Source organism: Carcharhinus amblyrhynchos, chromosome 26 (genome assembly GCF_965287045.1).
Source record: "Carcharhinus amblyrhynchos chromosome 26, sCarAmb.v2.hapA, whole genome shotgun sequence".
Classification (NCBI taxonomy): domain Eukaryota; kingdom Metazoa; phylum Chordata; class Chondrichthyes; order Carcharhiniformes; family Carcharhinidae; genus Carcharhinus; species Carcharhinus amblyrhynchos.
Window position 1 is genome coordinate 22,752,236 of NC_137349.1, and position 22,345 is coordinate 22,774,580.

Sequence of the window (22,345 nt, forward strand, 5' to 3'; positions counted from 1 at the left end):
TATCTAGTTCATGGTTCACATGTTTTAGTATGTATAATTTTTAGTTTTACGAATTAAAGTGTAACTGTATAAAATTGGATAAATGCAATTAAAGCAAGCTTGAAATCTATTACACGTTGACAGTTGGGTTAACAGTTAGAACATACAAACATATGAATCAGGAACCATTTGGCCCCTCGAGCTTGCTCCATCATTCAATCAGATGATGGCTGCTCTAACCTTTGCCCCAACTTCTCTTCCTATTTCTGTTACATCAGTTACTCTTGTTGCTGTTTCTCAGGATCACCTGGAGAGAAACTGCAATAAGACCAGGGTAGCAACAGCGATGATCTCACTGCTATAAATGGATGGCAGGCCCCAGTTGAATCTTCCTCTCATTCTGATCCTTTACTTGCTGAAGTTAAGGCTTCAGTGTAGCTCTTCTAATCTTCAGGGCTTTGTCGTTCCTTCCATCTTTCTTCCAACATCTTTTGGGGTGGCATCATAGTCCCACTGTAGCACCAGCATGATCATCCTATGGGTCTGAGGTGCATTCTGGCTTACTGGGAAGAATATTTCCTGAAACCTGTCATGGACTGTTATTATTCCATGATAGCCATTCCTGTCTAACCCCAAAAACCTTTCAACTCCTTGTTAATCAAGAATCAATTTAGCTTTGTCTTAAAATATTCAAAGATTCTGCTTCCACTGAAGGATTGCCTAATTAAAATGCTAGGGTTTAGAGACTGTCAGAACACCCAAAGAAACAGCAGTTCACAAGGTGACCTTGTTTATTTAATAAAGTCAGAATAGATGAGATAGGCCTATAAAACAGCATATAGGCTTAATTAGCTAAAGAGCTGGAGGCATGATCTTTGCAAAGCTTGCAACAATGTTCATTCATGGGATACTTATGTTTTGGGAGGTAGAACTAAATTTGTTTAAAAAGCATTCAGCAAATGCTAAAAGATTTTAAAATCCATTTATTGCATCAGATCAAAAACAAAATGGTAAATGAGGTATAGTCAATTTAAAGGTTGGTTTATGGATAGTCAAGACAAGGCTGCATCATCATGACAATGGGTTGATCTTCGGAAGGTTTTCTAGTTTCAATTTATCTGATTGTTTGCTGAGGCGGTTTTTAGTTGCAGTTTGGACCTTGTGTGGTTTGCAGCTCACTAAGAGCTAACCAAAGTAAATTACAGTTATATAATCCTGTTCCGTAAGCAGAATAAAATCCTCTCTTCACAGATTGCATGGAATGCAGGTAAGGCTCAGTTTGACTTTTGTGAGGAAAGTTGGAAGGTTTCCTGGCACAACTGGAAGAATCTACAAGTGGTCTCTACAGAGTCTTGTGGTGAAGAAGAGAATAAGCAGATTAGCTCAGAAGTATTGGGAACATAATCAGAACATGGCACTGATGCATTCACTGTCAAGAGAAGTTAAACGTAAGTTACCTTGGAGAATATCTGAAGCTGAGGATTATGCCAGAAGACAATGGCATTCTTATGATTGTTCCCTACAGAAGTAAATAACTTTTAGATTGATGTGTTCTATAGGGGAATTCTTGATAGTAAGAAATAAACCTATGTACACAACTTAAGTAGTTACCCTATCTTGTTAATTTAATAACGTTTGTTCAATTTGTTCTAAATGCAATAGAGTTTGTATTTCGCTAAGAAAACAAAATCTTGTGGAGTAGTAATATTGGGTAAAACAAGGTGTCCAAATTTCTCTTTAAAGGTTAACAGTCCCTAACCAGATCGTAACAAATTAATGCCCAAAAAGGTAGGAAAAGCATGGACCAAGGCCACTGGGAAAAGGAGCACTGAAATTGTTGGAGCTTGATAGCAACTTAAAGAAAAAAATCCTATTGAGTAATGCACTTTTGTGCTGTCACATTTGAAGTCCAACCAACTCATTAGCCTGCCACTCCATATGGTCAGAGAAACTAAGCAGCTTGTATGGTCTTTCCAATGACCTGTGTGCATAATACTGGAAGAGGGTAACATGGAGGAACAGCAGCAAGAGACTTTGAGACATAACGCCAATGCACACAATAACAGCCTCTGATCTCTAGTGCAGAGGCCGCACTTGGTTCTTGATTAATGCCAATGTTTACATCCTATCATAAGTTTCAATGGCAGAAATTGCCATTGGGATGATTGGTGCAGAGGACATTTGTAAAATGATGGCTTCATTTCTGCATAGGTGAAATCCAGGAAATTGGAAACCAATGGGCAGAAATTTCCCACTTAAGTCACAAGCCCAGTGTCAGGTTGATTTCCAGGTTGTAAAACCAGACAGGTATGTCGACATTTTCCTGCCCCCATACCCGCACTTCTCAGATGCTCAGAAAATTCCCTCAATGAATCAGCCACATTTATAGAATTAAGTGTCAGGCAATCCAATGATAAGATGCAGAATATTGAGTTCTAGACCACTGCAACATTGAACAGATGGCTGGTATTAGGTTACAATGCAGCAATTCAATCGAGTGATTCTGATCGCTCTAGTAGGTAATGATTGAAAGCAGAAACCAGGGATCCAATTAATGTATCAAATTCGCTGCTACCTAGGTACAATATTTTATGGTTTGTGTCTTTAAATTGCTTTTGCTTTTCTTACCGTCATACAGCATTCCTGATAAGTGCAGTATTCGTGAGAGAGATGAAACACTTGCAGGCATATGGCACCGTGAGATTTGACTAATTTTATTTTTAACGTAGTAGACCACAATAAAGTATTGCAGCAAAAATATTTACAATTACAGATGGAAATCCTGATCCCACATTGGGAACATCTCCAGGGTATGTGCGGAGGAGGGGGCTGTAAAACGGAGTGGAAATGAGTTCCACTGAGATTCTGGACTGTTCAGAATGGGCTGGGAAATTCCAACGAGGGTTCCCGTGAGCGCAACCTTCCACCTGCCTCTTCGTGTGAAGGCGCTAAAGCTTGGGGGGTGTGATGGAGTTCCCAGGGCTCACAAACAAATTCTACTCACTACCTTCTTATTATTATTCAGAAAAGACTGTCCATATCTTCAAATTCTGTTATTTACTTGCTAAACATATGAAACAAATAAACAATCCAGATGTGACATGGTAGGGAAATTGTTAACTTTAGCCCCAAAAGCTTTTGTCAACTTTAGCTGACTTCAGATACAGAAACACTGACAGACAGCTTTTACATCCAGCCAACCAACAAATAGGGCCTGCTTGGTTGAGGAAGAGCCATGGATCCTGTAGATGAAAAGAATGGCTCCTGGTTGGTGGCTCAATGTATGGTACCATTGGTAATGCATGCTCACTTGTTAGTTGAAATTGCAAGCAGGGCCTGATACGAGGCATTGGACCTCGGTTTGTATTATTCAACAGCCTCCTGCTTGCTTTGTGCACCAGTGCTTATCACCCGTTTGAAGGCCCAACTGAAAACTGAATCATTTGGGTAATTAGGTACCCAAGTTAATCAGACATTCCTCTGCCAGACAAGAATTAGTTGAAAAGCCTACCCCTGATCTCTCCAGGATCTGGGTATTTCTTGTGATGGGATAACAATGGCATATTGAAGATTCTGTTTAAGAAGAAGCAGCTTTGTATGTCCTAAAACATATCACCCTGGCAGCATTTGGAATTTACTTTTTAATCAAAAACTCTAAAAACCAGTAAAATTAAAAATTAAAGCTTTGGGTGTTTGCACACATTCTTGACTTTTCTGAGAAAATTCTCACCCCCCCCCCCCCCATTTATAAAAGTCCGGCAGTGTATCCTAGTTATTGTCCCTTTGTGGATTACACAGTTTCAGTCACATACCCGCTCGATGAGCTGCTTGGCAAAGTTCTCCTCATCCCTGCACTTGGTGGATTCAAATCATAGGCCAAGTGACCTTGTAACTCTCCGAGAGAGAAATTTGGCCCTGTTCCTGTCACAATGGGAGCTAAAATTTAAAGAAATTAAAACATATGGTTAAAACTTGTAATCAAACTCAGGTTTAAATTTCTTTACATGCTTGTCTGCATCTCTAAATTGGAAATCTAATTTCTCTATGTGCAACTTTATATCCTAGGTACGGAGCAACTCTAATAACTGCAAAACACAGTGAAGTTGAATGACCTGAATTCAAAAATTCACAGTACCTTCAAAATATTTAGAAAATTCTTTTAAGAAATATATGGTTCAGCAGTAATAGCTGCTAAGGAACAACCTGAATGTCCTCTGTATGTCTTGTTAATGAAATATCTATAACTTCTTTAGCTTTCTCCAACAGCTTCTCCTCTTGAACTTGAATTGTTTGTTGTGTTATGTCCTGTCACATAGAGTATTCGTTTCTATTGGGTCCCACTGTTCTTATGAGGGCAGCTGGGTCTGCACATCTCCATCAATGCCTGTTTTCAAAGAGGTGCATGATGGCAACCTGGTGACATCAATCCTGTACCACTTCCCTCCCCTCAATGTAGGGAGTCACTAGTCAGCACCTCTCTCCGAGGAGCTTAGTCAACCTCCACCAAACTTACATCCTCACACTATGTGATATTTGAGGTAACATTCGTAAGTACTGTGTGTGCCTACACCATCCAAAAGAAGGTATTCAGTTTTATCTTGTAATATTTTAAGCAACAAATTTGATGTGATCCATCCAAATGGCTGCTAAGTACAAATAATGCTTTTGGCAGCAATTATATGTTGATAACACAACTGCTTACTGCTTTATTGTTTCTCACAAGACAAGACAGGCCTTTTAAGTAGATCATTTCCACCGTAAGGTTACTTAAAAAGGAGAACGCTTGAGTAAACCTCAAATCCATTTGGAGTTATCAGCATTAGACTTTTAAAAAATCTCTCCAAAATGATGACTGAAATTCTCCAAATCCTTAGGTATGAAATGGCAGACATGAAGTTCTGGGAGGTAAGGTAAAATAAAGGAAGTGGAAGAGCTAAAAGGGGACAACCAAATTAAAGAATTGTAAATCATAGGTAGGAGCAACTTTATCAAAAAGCGAACACCTCCAACAGTTCAAAGAAAAAAGTGACAGAAGCAAAGAAGAACAAAGACAGCAACAACTAAATGAAGAAGCAGCATGGTGGCAGAGTGGTTTGCGCTGCTGCCTCACAGTGCCAAGCACCCGTGGGTGACTGTATGGAATTTGCACATTCTTCTCGTGTCTGCGTGAGTTTCCGTCACGTGCTCTGCTTTCCTCCCACAATCCAAAGATGTGCGGGTTAGGTGGATTGGCCATGCTAAATTGCCTCTTAGCGTCCCAAGATGAATAGGCAAGATGGATTAGCCATGGGAAATGTGTGGGCTTATGGAATAGGGAGGGGAAGAGGGCCTGAGTAAGATACTGTGTCAGAGGGTTGGTGCAGTTTTAATGGGCCGAATAGCCTCCTCTGCATTGTAGGGATTCTATGATTCCATAAGTATTTGTTAGATGCATAATTAAATGGAAACAAATTAGATTAGTTTGTAAAAATAGAAGGGAACAAGAGGAAAAATTTACCAAAATAAAGGAACATAACTGACAGAAGTATATCAAAGATGGATATCATGACATGTACTTGTTATGGGTATTGACAAATGAGACAACCAATTCTTTTCTTAGGAGAATGGATAGGCGCAGGACAATACCTACAGATGGTAAATTAGAGTTAAAAAATGAAATAAAGGTAGAAATGGGATTGAGAAAATGAAGCATTATATCCATGTTTGGGATAAATTACATAAGGAAGAAACAGAAGAGGAATCTTAAAAGCTCAAATTTGGGGATTGGCACAATGCTTAAAGAGTGCAAATTAATGATTCCTGACATAGTTCCAGTGTTTGGAAGAAGGAAGGAAGTTGACGAAAAAAACTGAGGAGGTAAGTAAGTGGGTGGCATCATGCTGTAAGAACAAGCTACCTTCATAAGTAACTGAGAATCCTTGCTGGAAGAAATGTGACTAGTACAGGATAAACTAAGCAGGAACAAAGAGGTAATGTTGAAGCAGCAGCAGGAACTCATGTAAGCTAGATGGATGTGGGTGCAAGCCGGGAGGCATGGAGTAAACAACTTTTCAAATGAAGCAGATCATAGAGTGGAAGGTAGTTAACAGGTATGTGGAATACAAATACCTTGAGACAGGCACACAGGAGCAAGAGTTCAGGAATGGACAGACACTGGGGAATATGAGAAGAAGCAAATCTATAATAAAATATACACACATGAACACTAGAAGCATTAGAAATAAGATGCTGGAACTGGATACTGTTGTGGCTGTTGGGAGCTAACAATGTGGTGGAAATATCGTAAACATGGCTAAATGTTGAGGCTGGAAGTGAATGCAACATTCAACAGCAGAGAGCAAAGACAAGAGTTCCCAGAAGGAGGTCATGTAATCCTATATGTCAGGGACACCTAGAAAGTAAAAGAGGTTGACCTAGAATCTTGTTTAGGCCAGTTTTCAAGCTGGCAGATTGTGAGAAAGCGATCTTCCAGAAAAGATGACAGCAGCTTGAGTTTTGCAGACTAGAAAGGAAGCATGAGACATGCACTTAAAGTGGTTTACAAGATTGTTGAGGATACAAAAACCTTATTACTTTAAATTAAACTCCAAGAGAAGAAGGGGACACAAGTTCAAACTAGTTTAGGACTGATAACAGGGAATTTTTTTGTTCACAGAAAGAGTGTTTCACATGTGGATTGAATTTCTAGCAGGGAAAGAAAACACTGGAATCATTTACAGAAGTCACCAGAATGCTACAACAAGGAGCTGTTAGAGATCTTTCCAGCGGATGAATTAGGATGGGATGAATAGCCTGGCTCATATGTAACTATCTTACAATTCAATCCTAAAAGTTAAATTAAACTTTTCCTTACACGCATCTTTCTGAAATTAAACCTAACTTATTTTACCATTATACAATAGCAACTTGTACGGTTTTACCAATAGTATAGCATCAGATAATAATAAAAGTGAAATGTTTTGGTACAAATGGCCACTATTTCTAATAACCAATCTGAAGACATTTTTGAAGGGTCTATGCTAAATATGGTACTGAAGCTATTAAAGGGACATGAATAAAAACAACACTTACTTCTGGATACTTGCACTAGCTCATTTACATTGAAGACGCCTGAAGTCACAAAGCTGTCCTGAAATTCTGTGTGTTCTGCAAAAGACAAGACATAACAAGTCAATGAAGAGTTTGTGAAAGTATCATTTGCTTTTCATCGAAAGGAGTGTGAGCACTAAGTTGAGGAGAGGCGTTTCCCAGAGGTGCCACACTCATCAACTCAAAGCGCAACACTAAGTGTTGGGATTAGAAATGTTACGGCCATAACAATAGTTTCAGCACTGGTGTTGAAATACTGTTTTCTTTCCCTGCTTCAATTACCCGGTTGTCACTACATTAGAATCAATGAATGGATACAGCCCAGAAGAGGGCCTTTTGGATCACCGGCTCTCTCCAAGAGCAACTTATCTACTTTCACCACCATGTCTTTTCGCCATTGCCCAGAAAATTTTCTCTCCTCAGACAGTTACTTAATTCTCTCTGAAAATCACAAGTGAATCTACCTCCGCCACGCTTTCTGGCAGTGCATTCCAGACCTTAACCATTCACTGCATAAAAATGTTTTTCCTCACGTCATTTTTGCTTCTTTTAAATCACTATCTTCTGATTCTCAGTCCTTGCACCAATGGGAACCGTTTCTCCCTATCTACTCGTGTTTAGCTCCCTCATGACGTTGAGCCTCTTTCTCAAATTTCTCCTCAACCTTCTCTTCTCCAAAGAAAACAACCAGTTTTTCCAATGTAGTGATGTAACTGAAGTTCCTCATTCTTGGAACCATTCCCATGAATCTTTTCTGCAGCCAGTCTAATGCCTTCATATCCTGCCTAAAGTGTGATGATGTGGAGATGCCGACGTTGGATTGGGGTAAGCAACACCAGGTTAAAGTCCAACAAGTTTATTTGGCAGCACTAACTTTTGGCGTCTCAGGCTTCTTCATCAGGTGAGTGAGGACTTGTGTTCACAAGTAGGGCATACACAGACAATCAATTTCACAATCACAAGTGTGATGCCCAGAACTGGTCACAATATTCCAGTGAGGGCTGAAGCAGTCTTTTTTATTGTTTATGGTAAATTTCTTACTTTTAAAATCTATGCCTCTATTTATAAATGATGTGGAGATGCTGGTGTTGGACTTGGGTAAACACAGTAAGAAGTCTCACAACACCAGGATTAAAGTCCAACAAAGCACTTCAAAAGCTAGTGGCTTGTGCTACCAAATAAGCCTGTGGGACTTGAACCTGGTGTTGTGGGACTTCTTTATTTATAAAGCCAGGGATCTTGCAGAGAGGAAATAAGTGTGAATCTTGACACAGAAATTAAACAGTGAGCCTTCTTCCAACAACATAAATAAGCATAGAACAATCTCATACACATTTGGAAATCTCTCTGCTCACAAGCTACAGATGGTCCACCACAGTGGGGTGGCATGGTAGCACAATGGTTATCACTGTTGCTTCACAGTACCAAGGACCTGGGTTCAATTCACGGCTTGGGTCACTATTTGTGTGGGATTTGCATGTTCTCCCGTGTCTGCATGGGTTCCCTTCGGGCGCTCCGGTTTCTTCCCACATTCTGGAAGACGTACTGGTTAAGTACATTGACCTGAACAGGCGCTGGAGTGTGGCAAATAGGGTAATTTCACAGTAACTTCATTGCATTGTTAATGTAAGCCTTACTTGTGATGAATAAATAATTAACTTTATCTTTACAGATGCTCCATCTGTAACAGTATCGACTTCATTCTCAACTCTTCTCATAGCAAAGAGAAAAGGCACTTTCACTGTTGCAGGGCGTCCTGATTTCACACTTAACCATGAACATCTCTTTTTTTCCTATAGGAGACTGCTTTCAACAAATGGCAAGTCACCACTACCAGGGGAGGGCCTGCTACAGCAGGTGACTCTGAGACTGGGGAACTGAGGCTGTAACAATGGAAAGTGAGAGAGGTGAGAAGAGATGGTAAAGTGGATGGGCAAATACCTACTGAAAGCTGCTGGTTCACTTTAATATCCTTCTTCAAATCGAACTCAGATCAACAGATTTGAATTCGCATGGCAATTCCCTGCACAGCATAATCCAACTCTGTATGAACCCTTGCATTTGTACATCTTCATATTATTGGTAGAATGGCACAGCTCACAAAACCTATATGAAACAGTCCTCTGCGCTGTCACAATGAGTACGTATTGGAGTTGAGTTTTTCCTTTGTATTTTGGTAAATATGGGATTAAGGAATCCTTGCTTATTTTCTGAGAAATTACAGATAGGTCATGTATCTTGGGTAGTTTTTTTCTCTGTTGTTGGCATCTCCCGTGATGTTGGAGTGGGGGAAATTAAGTTTTAGTGCACCCCCCGGGCATAGTTGACTAATCTTTGAATATCTAGCCTTGTTAGGTTGGTCTTCTCTTTTGATATAGCTGCGTGGACAGTGGCAGTGGTTGTTTGATTATTTGGTCCATGAAATGTATGGTGGTCTTATTGTCCAGTGATTAGGATTTCTCTGATGATGGGAAATGAGTTGAATCTCATTAATAGTGGGGCCTAGATGGCGCTCTTGTAATACCTCCAGAGGGGGATAATTGGTGTGTAAGAGTGATGTAAGTATTCTTGGTTTATTGGCTCTTAATGTAGGGTATAGTAGGGCAGCAGTGACTGTGTTTATCTGGGTCAGGTGGAGGGTATGTTAGATGGGGGAGCAGAGTGTTCTCCCAAGGGGGAACTTTGGGGGCCTCAGGACTGACCTTCTTCCTGAGGCTTGATTCCCCTTGGGATGTGGTGTCCTGCTGGTTGTGGGGCCCAAGTGCGAGTCCAGATGTGGTAGTTCAGCACTGTTACAGTATTTCTTCGGCTGGAGATTTGGCTGGTTGTAAGTGGTATTATGTAGAGACTTCAGTATGTCTGCCCTCTAAGTTTGGACTCCCGTGGATGGGGATTGAGAAATGGAATGTCCTGTTTATGGTAAGGTTGTGCTGCTCTGTTCATGGTATCCTTCTTGTGAGATTGTATACTGAAAAATTACATTTGGCATTTATTAGACAATCCTCTCTTTTTGGGGCTTTCTCTCTTTAACAAGGTTGGTGGGGTGTTGATGTAGGCTCTGATTTGTTATAGTTTATTCTGGTGCATTTCCTTTATCTTGCTGGGAGTTGGAGGGTTGTATTCCTCCCTGAGATATCCTGTTGACGTGTGTCTCGATGATTCTTCTGTTTGTCAGTCCTTGGAAGAAAACGGTTAAAACTTTCTGGTGATGTGCAGTCTGATTGGGGCTTCTGATTTGGTTGTAGAGGAGGGAGATTTGTGGTCCTACCTGTTTGGATGAGGTGTGTGAGTCCTTGGCTTACAGGTTCATATATATGAGAGCATATTCTGCTATGCTATGGCCTGTACCAATGGCTGTACCCTTTTCTGGATTATCCTTTCATTGCCTGAAGATCCTGGGATGCTGAATTAGGCTCTTGTACATTATTCCATAAGGGATCCCACATATTTTGCAACCCTGTCTAAGTTATGTTATGGAGGAGATGGTGCACCCTGGGGCCATGTGCTCATGATTTTATGCTGTTATCCTGAAATCCTGCACTCTTTCTGATATCCTTTCTTTATCTGTATGAGAGGACACCAGCTACAACAATTGCAATGATGGATAGTTATAATCATTTGTATGAATATTCACTGGTCTTTTCTGAATGTTAATGTGGACTAATAATTACTCTATACTGTACTAGATTTTGAGGATTTTGTGGCAAATGTAAAATGAAAACTTCTAATAAAAATATTCTAAAAAAAGACTAAGAATTAAGATTTAATTTTATTTTTATGTCAATACAGTGTGGAAGTAAATGGGTTAATAGCTCCAGTAACAAAATGAATTTAACATAAGCATGCTAAGAATATGTACAATAACACAGCCAATGGTGCTGGATTGAGTTAATAAGAACAAGTTAGTGAGTAAGTGGGAATCCTGTGGTACAGCTCAGTGTTTTTGAAGTGGTACTAATAATAGCATGATCACACACTTAATGGGTATGGATGTAATGACTGCGGCATTGGATTAAGAACCTAAATGTTTTAGCATTACATCACACTGTACTTCTACCAGCGAAGTGTCTAGAGCTACATAGTAGGACTCACTCTCTACATCTAGCAACTTCAGAAGCTTGTTGGGATATAACTCAGTTACCAGTCTTAGTGCTTCCTGGAAACTGGACGGCTTGCTGGGTCCTATCTCCTGAGCAGTATTTATGTGTGGAAGATAGTGAAGGGACAGCTGGCGCACCTACAGCTGGGGTGGGGAAGCTTTAAGGTTTACAAATGACTGAAGGCCAAACTTACAACAAAGATTTGATCCTGCTATATCCTCATTATGCCAGGGGTGCAAGATGACATGGGGAACTACCTACATTGCTTCTGGTGCTGTGTCAAAATTAAATCCTAGTGGTTTAATATCCTTGCGGATCTTCAGTGTATTGGGGAGCACGCTGGTAGGTTGAATGTCACAAGGGTTTGCAATATTTATCCATTTTTTCTTCTTTTAATCTTCACATTTATAATGATGCTTTATACTATGTGGTATCTTTAACTCTCATGCTATTATTAGTACCACTTCAAAAACAGTGAGTTGTACCACAGGATTCCCATTTACTCATGAACTTATTCTCATTAACTCAATCCAGCACCATTGGCTGTGTTATCGTACATATCATGGCGAATATGCAGGGAGGTGGGCCACCCATTTTGTGAGGGCAAGATTATGGAGGAAAATCCAAACATAGAACTTTCTCTCTGCTGTAGAGTTTAAGTTTATTTATAAGTTTAAGTTTATTTATCGTCACAAGTAGGCTTACATTAACATTGTAGTGAAGTTACTGTGAAAATCCCCTAGTCACCACACTCTGGTGCCTATTTGGGTACACTGACGAAGAATTTAGCATGGCCAATGCATCTAATCAGCATGTCTTTCGGACAGTGGGAGGAAACCGGAGCACCTGGAGGAAATCCACACAGAGATGGGGAGAACGGGCAGACTCCACACAGACAGTGACCCAAGCCAGGGTCCCTGGTGCTGTGAGGCAGCAGTGCTAACCACTGTGTCACTGTGCTGCAGAAGGCCAAGGACAGAATCCTGAACATAAGTTGATTCTTCACGGTGGTACTCTCCAGCTTGTTGTTACATTTTAACAAATTTGCTTATGTCTAATTGGGCATGATTGTGACCAAACAAGATTTCCGACATTATATCTGCTCTTGGGCCACTACTAATATTGTTCTTGATCGATTTGATCTTATTGTTAGCTTTACTACCAAATGGAAGATGTTCACCGATAATTTTCTTATCACAGCTGAGTGATTCAAGGGAGTTGCCATCTCATACAGCGCAATTTTTTGTACGTTCAATGGATGATATTGGAACAGTGTACGTTAATGGGCTTTAGATTGGTTTCACTGGTCAGTGCAACATTGAGGGCCGAAAGGCCTGTACTGCACTGTAATGTTCTATGTTCTAAAACACCTCCTGGCTAGGGCTGAAATCACAACATATGAAAGACAGGTGGAATATTAAGTAATATAAAAATGGTCATTGTGATATCTTGGGGTAATTTTACTCGTATCAAGTAGGTGGAGAGCAATTTTCCCAAAACAGTCCCCTTCCAAGCCACACACCACCCTGACTTGGAACTTTATTGCAGTTCCTTCAGCATCATTAGGTCAAAATTCTGGAACTCCCTTCCAAACAGCACTGTGGTGTACCTGCATCACAGACATTTCAACAGTTCAAGAAGGCAGTTCACCGTCACCTTTTCAAGGGCAACTAGGGATGAGCAATAAATGCTGGCCTAGCCAGCGACGCCTACATCCCATGGACAAATTTTTTAAAATTAGAGGTTTTTTGCAGTGAGTCCTTTTTATTAATATATTTTTATTGAAGATTTTTCCCATCTTTACAAACAACGCAACAAACCCTCAAGATTTGAGACGGTACAGCATAATTATTTTTCCACATGTACAGAACAAGACAGCACCAGTGCAGCTGTTTTGAATTAGTCATCACAAACTACACCTCCAAAAATACTAACAATGAAGGAATGTTTCTGAGATTGGGGAAAAATAGGATAACAAGATAAAACCATGAGTCCATGGCATAACGGTGCAAGCCCTCACTTACAGAACACTAGATTCAGAACCACGTAACTTACATTCCAGGATTTTCAAAGTAGCTACAGCCATGGCGTATTCATGATGTGGCGATGCCGGCGTTGGGCTGGGGTAAACACAGTAAGAAGTCTCACAGCACCAAGTTAAAATCCAACAGGACTTTAACCTAGTGTTGTGAGACTTATTATAGCGTCTTCATGCAAGGAGAATATAGGACATTAGCACAAGTATAGAAAACGCTGATCCGCCAAAGATTCTTGCATTGTGCATAGGCACGCTTCAAAGCATACTTCCCCATCTCCAGCTATATCAGGAGTGCGACTGATGCAAAACATTCTCCCCCAAAAAATTCAAAGTGCGGAACTCGCATGAAAACTGGAGTAAATGATGCCGGTTTTTTAAGCGGGAATTTCAAAATGAACCTCCCAGGCTCAGTGCCCCGCAGAGTGCGCTATTGTAAGTCGCACTGAAAATTTAGTGGGCATGGCCTATTCCCATTGGAGAGGCCGGCAGCATTGCACTGAGCGGGCCACTACACCAGGCTGTCAGCGCCAAGATTGGCACATGCATGATGACCCCCTGTCTTTTCCCAGTTTTTCTTTGAATCATTCCATGACATCTTTGACATCCATCGGAGAAGGCGGATGAAACCTTGGTCCAGATTAGATTCACCGCTCAAGTAACTGGAACGGGATATGAACACATAACCTTTTGAAGGTGATACCATTGAACTGAAAGCAGTCCCAGTGGAACACAACTGACTGGCTATTATCTCGAAATTAAACCCAATCAGGTCAAGAATAGTTTATGTATGCAAATTTGCCACTCAGAGAAGAAATGGAAGTCACTGTCAGTGATTGACACACTCAAAGAGGGTTTCCTTACAGATGCAAATATTAAAATATTTCATTTCATAATAAATGTCTCCTGAGACAGTAATGGGACTGCTAACCACATTCTCAACTATTTGAAAAACTAGGGGCTTCTTCAAAGAAGCTCCCCTTCACTTCAATGGAATTGAGGGGAATTTCTAGACAGCTGTCCTAGAATCATAGAAACTGTACAGTGCAGGAGGAGGCCATTCAGCCCAATAAGCTTGCACCGACAATCCCACCCATGCCTTATCCCCACAACCCCACACACTTACCCTGTTATTCCCCCTGGACTCTAAGGGGCAATTTATCATGGCCAATCCATCTAACCCGCACATCTTTAGAATATGACTTCAATTCAACAGTGTGTTCATGCCCAGAATAAGAGGGCGAGAATAATTTTGTGAGGGCAGCATAGTAGCACAGTGGTTCGCACTGCTGCTTCCCAACTCCAGGGACCTGGGTTCGATTCCTGGCTTGGGTCACTGTCTGTGTGGAGTTTGCACATTCTCCTCATGTCTGTGTGGGTTTCCTCTGGGTGCTCTGGTTTCCTCCTACAGTCCAAAGATGTGCGGGTTAGGTTGATTGGCCATGCTTAAATTGTCCCTTCATATCCTGAGACGTATAGGTTAGAAGGATTAGGGGGTAAAATATGTAGGAATATGGGGTAGGGCCTGGGTGGGATTGTGGTCGGTGCAGACTCGATGGGCTGAACGGCCTCTCTCTGTACTGTAGGGTTTTTATGATTTCTATGAAAAAAGAAGTGCAACTGTGTAAATGATCATCAGATCAATAATTAAGTTTAATATTGTGGCATTGTATTTATTTTTTGCATGTTTGTGAATTTTTTTTCTTACAATACATTTAATTGTAACATAGATTTGACTTTATGATCTGATGGGGGAGTATTTGTGGATAACAATATGGCACCCAGTGATGTCCCTTACAATTTTTTCAATGACTTGATAAGTGGGAAATTATTAATTTTGTAGCACAGCTTTTAAATACCACACACATTTGGAAGCTTTGAGGCATAGCACGGATCTTCCTAAAGCTGCTTTTAATGGTGAACATGGGAATAAAGACCATGATGTGGGAAGGTGTGATGGGCTTATACCAGAGGAGCCAAGTAACATTTTTAAAAATGTTTTATCCCATCCAAAATACCAAATTCAAATTGAATCCCATTCATGATCCCCACGGGAGAGACAAACCAGATTCACGCTGATAAGACACAGATATACAGCCCACCTTGGGCTTTATCAAACAAGATCCAAGCTGACAAGATGAGGCATTGCATCCCCTCCCAGACTTGATCTAACGGTTCATCTTAGCCAAAAGGCTTTGAAAAATTGCATCAGGCGATGCTGTGGTTTAATTTCTTCAGCCAGCCTGATCATTGACTCCACCTGAGTCTGGGCAAACCACCTGCATGGTTATAGTTTCACCCCTGTCAGTTAAATGTGGGACACTCAATTACGGCTACCCCAGGAGCCAAATAACATTGCCTAAATGTGACTTGGCAGAGCAAAAGGCACTCCTCAAATAGCTTTGTCCACCCCCAACGCCCCCCCCCCCCCCCCACCCCACCCACCACAAGCCCTCCCCAATCCCATATGTGGAATTCAATTCTCTCTACTAGAAATAAATAATCGCTAATAGCATTTTCACGCTGACTCTGGACTCTCTTATAATAAACCACAATTGCTAAACTTTGCTTTCATAAATTGCAAAATTCACTGCTGTCAGCATTATTGAAAATAATATTATATTGCTTGCTCATCCAAGAATTAACAGCAATCTTTCCTCTTACAGAAAAGAATCATGCATGACAAAAGATGATAAATGCTCTAAAATAATTGTGTTAGTGTAAATTCAAGTGGGGAATGTCCATGTGATACACGTGACACACAGAGTTGAGGTCACAGAAGTTAAGTAACTGTTTTTGACTGGGAAAACTTACCAAAAAGGTTCAGTTGTAATTCAACACAAAGTTGAAATAAGGTCAACTTAAAGTTGTGTCAGCCCTAAAAGAAATATGTTATCGTGTTAACTGTAATGTAAATCTGGTTTGTGGTAGTGTTTTGGCATCTAGAGGCAACATGGGTTACAGCAGATAACATGCTGTATCACCCACACTGAGTTTCACACTAACAGTTCTACCCACAAGAAAGGAATAGCTACTTCCCGTCCTTCGTCTTCCCGTCATCAGACAGATACAGGGGGTGCCAGTTTAAGCACATGTACATCCTCTTCTCTGTGACCTTTCCCCTCCCACGGATTCCTGTTTGGGTGTCTTGTGCAATGCTTCTGTGTCCACTTTCTCAGCAGCACAGATTATTCGGTCATCGTGCAACAGTTAAAAATTACTGCAACTATGCTTTGCGAACTTTCCAGTGACTTTTTCTGCTATCAGTTAACCACATCAAGAGTTCAGTTTTCTGGGGAATTTTAGATCCAGCAGCTGTAACACCACTGTAGAATATCTCGAAAGTCACAACCAGTTTTAGCTCACTTAGAATGTCTGTGGAGGCTGTTAACATGGCTTGACTCTAAGTGCAAGACTCGGGTGCCAGTTTAAGCACATGTACATCCTCTTCTCTGTGATCTTTCCCCTCCCACGGATTTCTTTTTGGGTATCTTATGCAATGCTTCCCTTTCTGAGCTGCACAGATTATTCTGTCATCGTGCAATAGGGTAGTAAATTCATTTAAAGCCATTCGAGTGCATTTGTTGTATTAAAAGTATGCGTGCAGATGTATGTGAATTGGATCATAATATTTTTGAAAGCAGACTTACTTAATGTCTTTCTAAATCTGTCTCAGTAATAAATTATTTCCCTGTCACTTACAAATGTAGTTTCAAACTGCCAAAATTTTGGTCTTGCATTTGCCCAGGGTGGCACATTGGTGTTTCCTCTTACAGTCCAAAGATGTGCAGGTTAGGTGGACTGGCCACGCTAAATTGTCCCTTAGTGTCCCAAGATTGGTGAATTAGCCATGGTAAATGTGTGGGGTTACAGGGATAGGATGGAAGGGTGGGCCTGAGTGGGATGCTCTTTGGAAGAGTCGGAGCAGACTTAATGAACTGTAGGTCTCTTTCTGCAGTGTATGGATCCCATGGTTCTATTTTGCAGCTGCTGACTTTCTCAGCTTTTCCAACTCCTCTACCATTGATGGACCTAGACCAATGAAGACACTTATTCTTTCTCATCTAGGTGTTCTTTCTTATATGTGTTCGATAATCAAAGGAGCGCAGACATGAAAGTACCTGACACACAACTGCTTTAGCTATCCATCTCCAGATATGCATAAATCATATCAAGCACAATAGGCCTCACTCTCACATACCAAAACCACCAAAACTATTTCAGAATCACTCTTTCAATCAAAAATAACCCCATCTCTATCTTAATCTATTAACAATCTCCTTAAACCTGCTACCCAGCCTCCTCTGCACTTGTGTTCATCAAACTCAAGGAGATAATGGACTTCTTTGTCACAAGGATTGAGACGATCCATTCAGCTGCCTCTGCTGTATCACCACCAGCCTCAGCCCTTTCCCTACACCATACTGAGGTTGTGAAAGGTTTTATGTCAATGCAAGTTCATTCATCCCTAAACACTTCAAAATTAAAATTCATATCCTCAAATTAAAATCTTTCTCCTTCCTATTTCTGCAACCTCCCAGACATTTTTCTTTTTCAAATTCTGCCTTTTGTGCACCTCTAACCCATTGTGCCAGCGTTGGTGACCATGCTTTGGGCACAGGAATTCTGTCCCAAATAGTGTTTCAGGAGTAGGTGCTAAGCTGTTCTGTGCAGTGCTGCCAACTGTCCACATGAGATAATTACCTTCAGAATCCTTTTGTGTTTGACATGTTGATACATGCAAGCCTGCACTCTCACATTAGTACCAAGTGAGCTGTTAGAAAGATAACTAAGCTTTTTGATGTGCAAGTCAGGTGTCAAAAGTAATCAATTCACCAGCAGTCTTTAAGTCAGTGACCTACCTGAATGAACCATTTATTAGCAACATAACCCTCTGCATAATGGTTAAATAATTGTTTGACTGCATTGTACTCTGCTTTAAGAGGGATACTTCAAGCTGGAGTTGTTTTCTCAAGTTTCATAAGTTCCCGGTTCCCTTGGTTCAGTTGTTTGTTTCTATGTTGCAGGTCACACAGGACTTCACTGAAGTAATTCTGCTACAAGGGTGTTCAGAGGGGTAAAGATAATTGCATTGGAAATTGCATTGCTGTCATGGGGGGCACAACAGAATAAAATGTCTTGCTGTACCACAAGAACAAGGGTGAGAAAATGGGTGAAAACAATAAAAGATGAAAATTGCCTTGAAACTGAGGGGAAGACAAAAGAGAAATGCTCTAAATGACTACTTGCTCCAAGTATTCACAAGGGACAATTTCAGAAACATGCCCCTCAAAACAAATGGTGCTGGAATCAGTTCAGCCTACCTGTAAAACTAATGCCCAACTGTGACACTGACGTCGTGAGGCACTGTGAGAAAACCTAGCATTCAGAGGGAAGCTATATTGAGAGTTTCACAGGAATCTCCAGCAAAGATATTCATGATATCAGTGTAGAGTTACCGACATATTTAATTCTGAACTCCAGACAGATTCTTAAATTGGGACGTAAAAGGTTGAAAAAGTGGCTGCCCAAGAGCCTGTTCAACCACAACCCTCTCAAGAGGGGAGAAAAGAACATTCCAGACCTATGTTGTATCGATGCCCTTTCCTGCAACTAATCCAAAAAGCTATTATCAATTTGAGTGGGTCATTCAAACATAAAGACATTGGGGTGAATTTTATTGTCCCGCTCGCTATGGGAATTGGAATGCGCTTCGGCCAGATCATGGAAAGGTCCATTGAACTCGGGCAGGATTTTACAGCTTTGGGGCGAGTGTGGCCGTAAAACCCCACCCACTGTCTCAAACCCTCAAAATGTTAAACAACAACACAGTATTTATAATCAACATTAACATCACCCCCTTATTTGGAAAAGTACAACTTCAGAATCTCAGTTACAAGATGAGGAAGATATTCTGTTGTCTGCTTTTAAAGTCTACAAGAATCTGTTTACAGAAGCTGTAATAGCAAGCTACCTGTTTACAATCTTTATGTGTGTGGGCGTATGTCTGAAAGGATGTGTGAAATGACACATTTAATTCAGGATGTGTGAGAATAAATAGCCTTCTTTATTTTAAAATTTACTGAAGCTTGCTGCTGAATTACTTAATTAGAGAGCCACTCTTTGATGGTAAGAAACACACCTCTTAAATACGGTCATATTGATCACTGGCAGTGAAGGGATCAGTGTGTTCAGGCATTAGCTCTACGGTCAGTCTTAATTAAGGGTCTTATCATTATTATTTGCTATGCTTGGTTGGTGATGAGCATTTAGGGGCTGGTAACCTCTAAAATTATGTTATTGTAATGTTTAACTTAATGACACTGAAGAGGCAATGATACAAAAGGAAGAGGAACTTGAATTTTGATCTATGATCTCAAGTGCTCTGAAAAGTAACTTACTAATTTAGTGAGTTTAGAATCATATTTTGACTCCAGACCATTGAAATTGAAGAGTTAATCTGTCTTGCTGATGGGACAGACAGGTGCGTATGTTACTTTTTGTTCATTTTCCACAACCTAGTATCATGTTGGTCGTTATATGGCAAATGGATGCACGCTGTGATGAACTCTGTACACTGGGGCCTGATGATTGGTAAGATCAAAATGGTCTGCACACAGATGGGTATCATTTTGCCACTAAATTTCTGATCAGTCTTAAATTCTATAGCAATCTTAAAAACATATCAAATAGGAGTAGAGCAAAATGTTATGAGCTCTTGAGATTTCTCCACCGTCCAGTAAGATCATGATTGACTTTTAACATTAGGTTAACTTTCCCACCCTTTCCCCATATTCTTTGCTACCCTTTGTGACTGAAATCTATTGATCATTGCATTGATCAACAAAGCATCTACAGTCCTCTGGTGTAGAACATTCTAGAGATGCACAACACTGGGTGAAGAAATATCTTCTCATCTCTGTCCTAATGGCCAATACCATGTCTTATCATGAGACAAAAAGAATGTGAGAAATAAATTTATTGGTTCATCTTCTACGTCAACTCTGCCTTCCCACACTATTCCCATATCGACTGATTCCCTTAATATCCCAAAATTTATCGATTTTCTTCTTGAATAGTTCAGAATTCACCAACCAGGGGAAACAATCTCTCAGAATCCACCCTGTCACGTCTTCTAAGAATTTCAATGAGATCACCTCTCATTTTTCTAAACTCTGGGGAATACAAGTACATTTTGTCGAACAGCAGAAAATACAGATCCATTCTACTCAATCTCTTCTCACATCCCAGGAATTAATCTAGTGAATCTTTGTTACATCCCTTGAAGGCAAGTGTACTTTTCTTAAGTAAGGAGATGAAAACCATATACTAGGCACCCTGCATAATTGCAGCAAGACTTCTTTATTTCCTTGCAATAAGGGCTAACATACCATTTGTCTTTATAATTGCTTGCTGTTAACATTCTGTGATTTGTGTACAGGGCAAAAAGTCTCTTGCAGTATAAATATTTATTAGTCTCCCACCTTTTAAAAACCATTAACTTTAACATTCTTCCTACTGAAGTGGATAATTTCACACTTTCTCATATTATACTCCATCTGTCACCTTCTGCACAATCACTTATCTGATCTGCATCCCTTCACAGCCTCTTTGCATCATTCACTCAGCTCACTTTCCCAATTGCGAGTGGCCTTTAAAGCAGAATGGGCCTCAGAACAGGAGTGAGACAAAGGCAACAGGGGGGAGCGGGGATGACTGGCATGTGAGAGGGTAGAAGGTTTGTGTGTCTGTGTGTGGTGTGTCTGAGGAGGAGAGAGGTGAGTATCTGTGAGAGAGAGTGATGCAATGGTGTGTGATTTGTGTGTGACAGAAGTAGGTGAGAGCGTGTGTGAGAGATAAAGGTGAGTGAGTGCATATGAGACAGTGATGCGAGTGTGTATGTGAAAGGAGAGGTTGTGTGTGAGAGAAAGAGGTAGGTGTGTGTGAGAGAGATAGAGGTGTGTGTGTGTGTGTGTCTGTGTGAGAGAGAGAGAGATAGAGGTGAGTGTGTCTGTGTGAGAGAGAGAGAGAGAGAGAGATAGAGGTGTGTGTGTGTGTGTGTCTGTGTGAGAGACAGAGAGATAGAGGTGAGTGTGTGTGTCTGTGTGAGAGAGAGAGAGATGTGAGTATGAATGTGCATGTGTGGAGGTGATTCTCCCAGCCCACTGTGCTGCTTTTGTAGCACAGCGGGCCAGGAGACTCAAGTGGAGGACGTTTCGTGGGCTCTCCGCTGGGTGTCACAGCCTCTGCGAGTCTCCAGCAGTTGGATTTTCACCACCGTCAGCCTTGTGCCAGAAATCGGGGTGGAACTGCATACTTTATTTAAATGAAGATTTTACTACAATTTAAATATGATTAGTGGGCCCGGGACTGAAGTTTCCACTAGCCTGAAGGCATGCTAGCCTCTCCTGCCCCTCCAGGAGTATTTCACTCCAGCAGCAGCAATGGGGTTTAGAATAGCTCCCCACCTGCATTGAGCTGGCGGTCCGACCCCATTGGAATGGGGGGGGGGGGGGGGGGGGGGGGGGGCGATGGTGGGGGCAACTGAGGCCCTCCCCATAGGGTTGGGCATGAGGGGTGGTGTCTCCTGGGCATTACCACATTGGCAATGCCCACAGACCATAGGGCAAGGTTAAGGAGGGTGGAGCTGGATGGAGCTGGGCCTCGGGGGGGCAATCGGGGAAGGGGTTGGGTGTCCCACTGCCATTCTGCATTTGGGCTGAGTGACAGAGGGAGGGAGGCTAGCGATCAGGGCTGGGGGGAGCGGGGGAGTAGTAGGCCTGCTTGGGAGTGGGGAGGGGGGAGTTTGTGGGTCAAAGCTGACGTTTGGGGGGAGGCAGTGATCATGCCATGGGGGTGGCGATGTGGGGTCACGGGGCTGGTCAATGATCAGGAGGCCTGCAGACAGGTACCACTGCGCATGCTGGCACTGACAGACAGATTGGCACACGCATAGCGGCCCACTCAGCGCTATGCTGCTGGCCTCTCCAGCAGGAACAGACCCCATCCACCCACTGATTTTTGGAATGATTCATGCTGAGGCACTCTGCAGTTCTCAGAATGTGGGAGATTCATTTTGAAACTCCCACCGAAAAAAGTGTGATTTACTCCAGTTTTTACACAGATTCAACATTTAGAGTTT

General features: G+C 41.4%; 1 protein-coding gene across 3 annotated transcripts in view; it reads right to left on the bottom strand.

The window, feature by feature from the left end:
* Nucleotides 1-22,345, bottom strand: part of nfic (nuclear factor I/C) — a 436,701-nt gene that overhangs the window by 161,182 nt on the left and 253,174 nt on the right. For all 3 annotated transcript variants that reach the window (XM_080213184.1, XM_080213182.1, XM_080213185.1), the window contains exons 4-5: nt 7,051-7,125; nt 3,792-3,915 (exon numbers count right to left, since the gene is read on the bottom strand). In XM_080213184.1, coding sequence (XP_080069310.1) covers nt 3,792-3,915; nt 7,051-7,125 — 199 coding nt within the window. The remainder of the gene's footprint in view (nt 1-3,791; nt 3,916-7,050; nt 7,126-22,345) is intronic.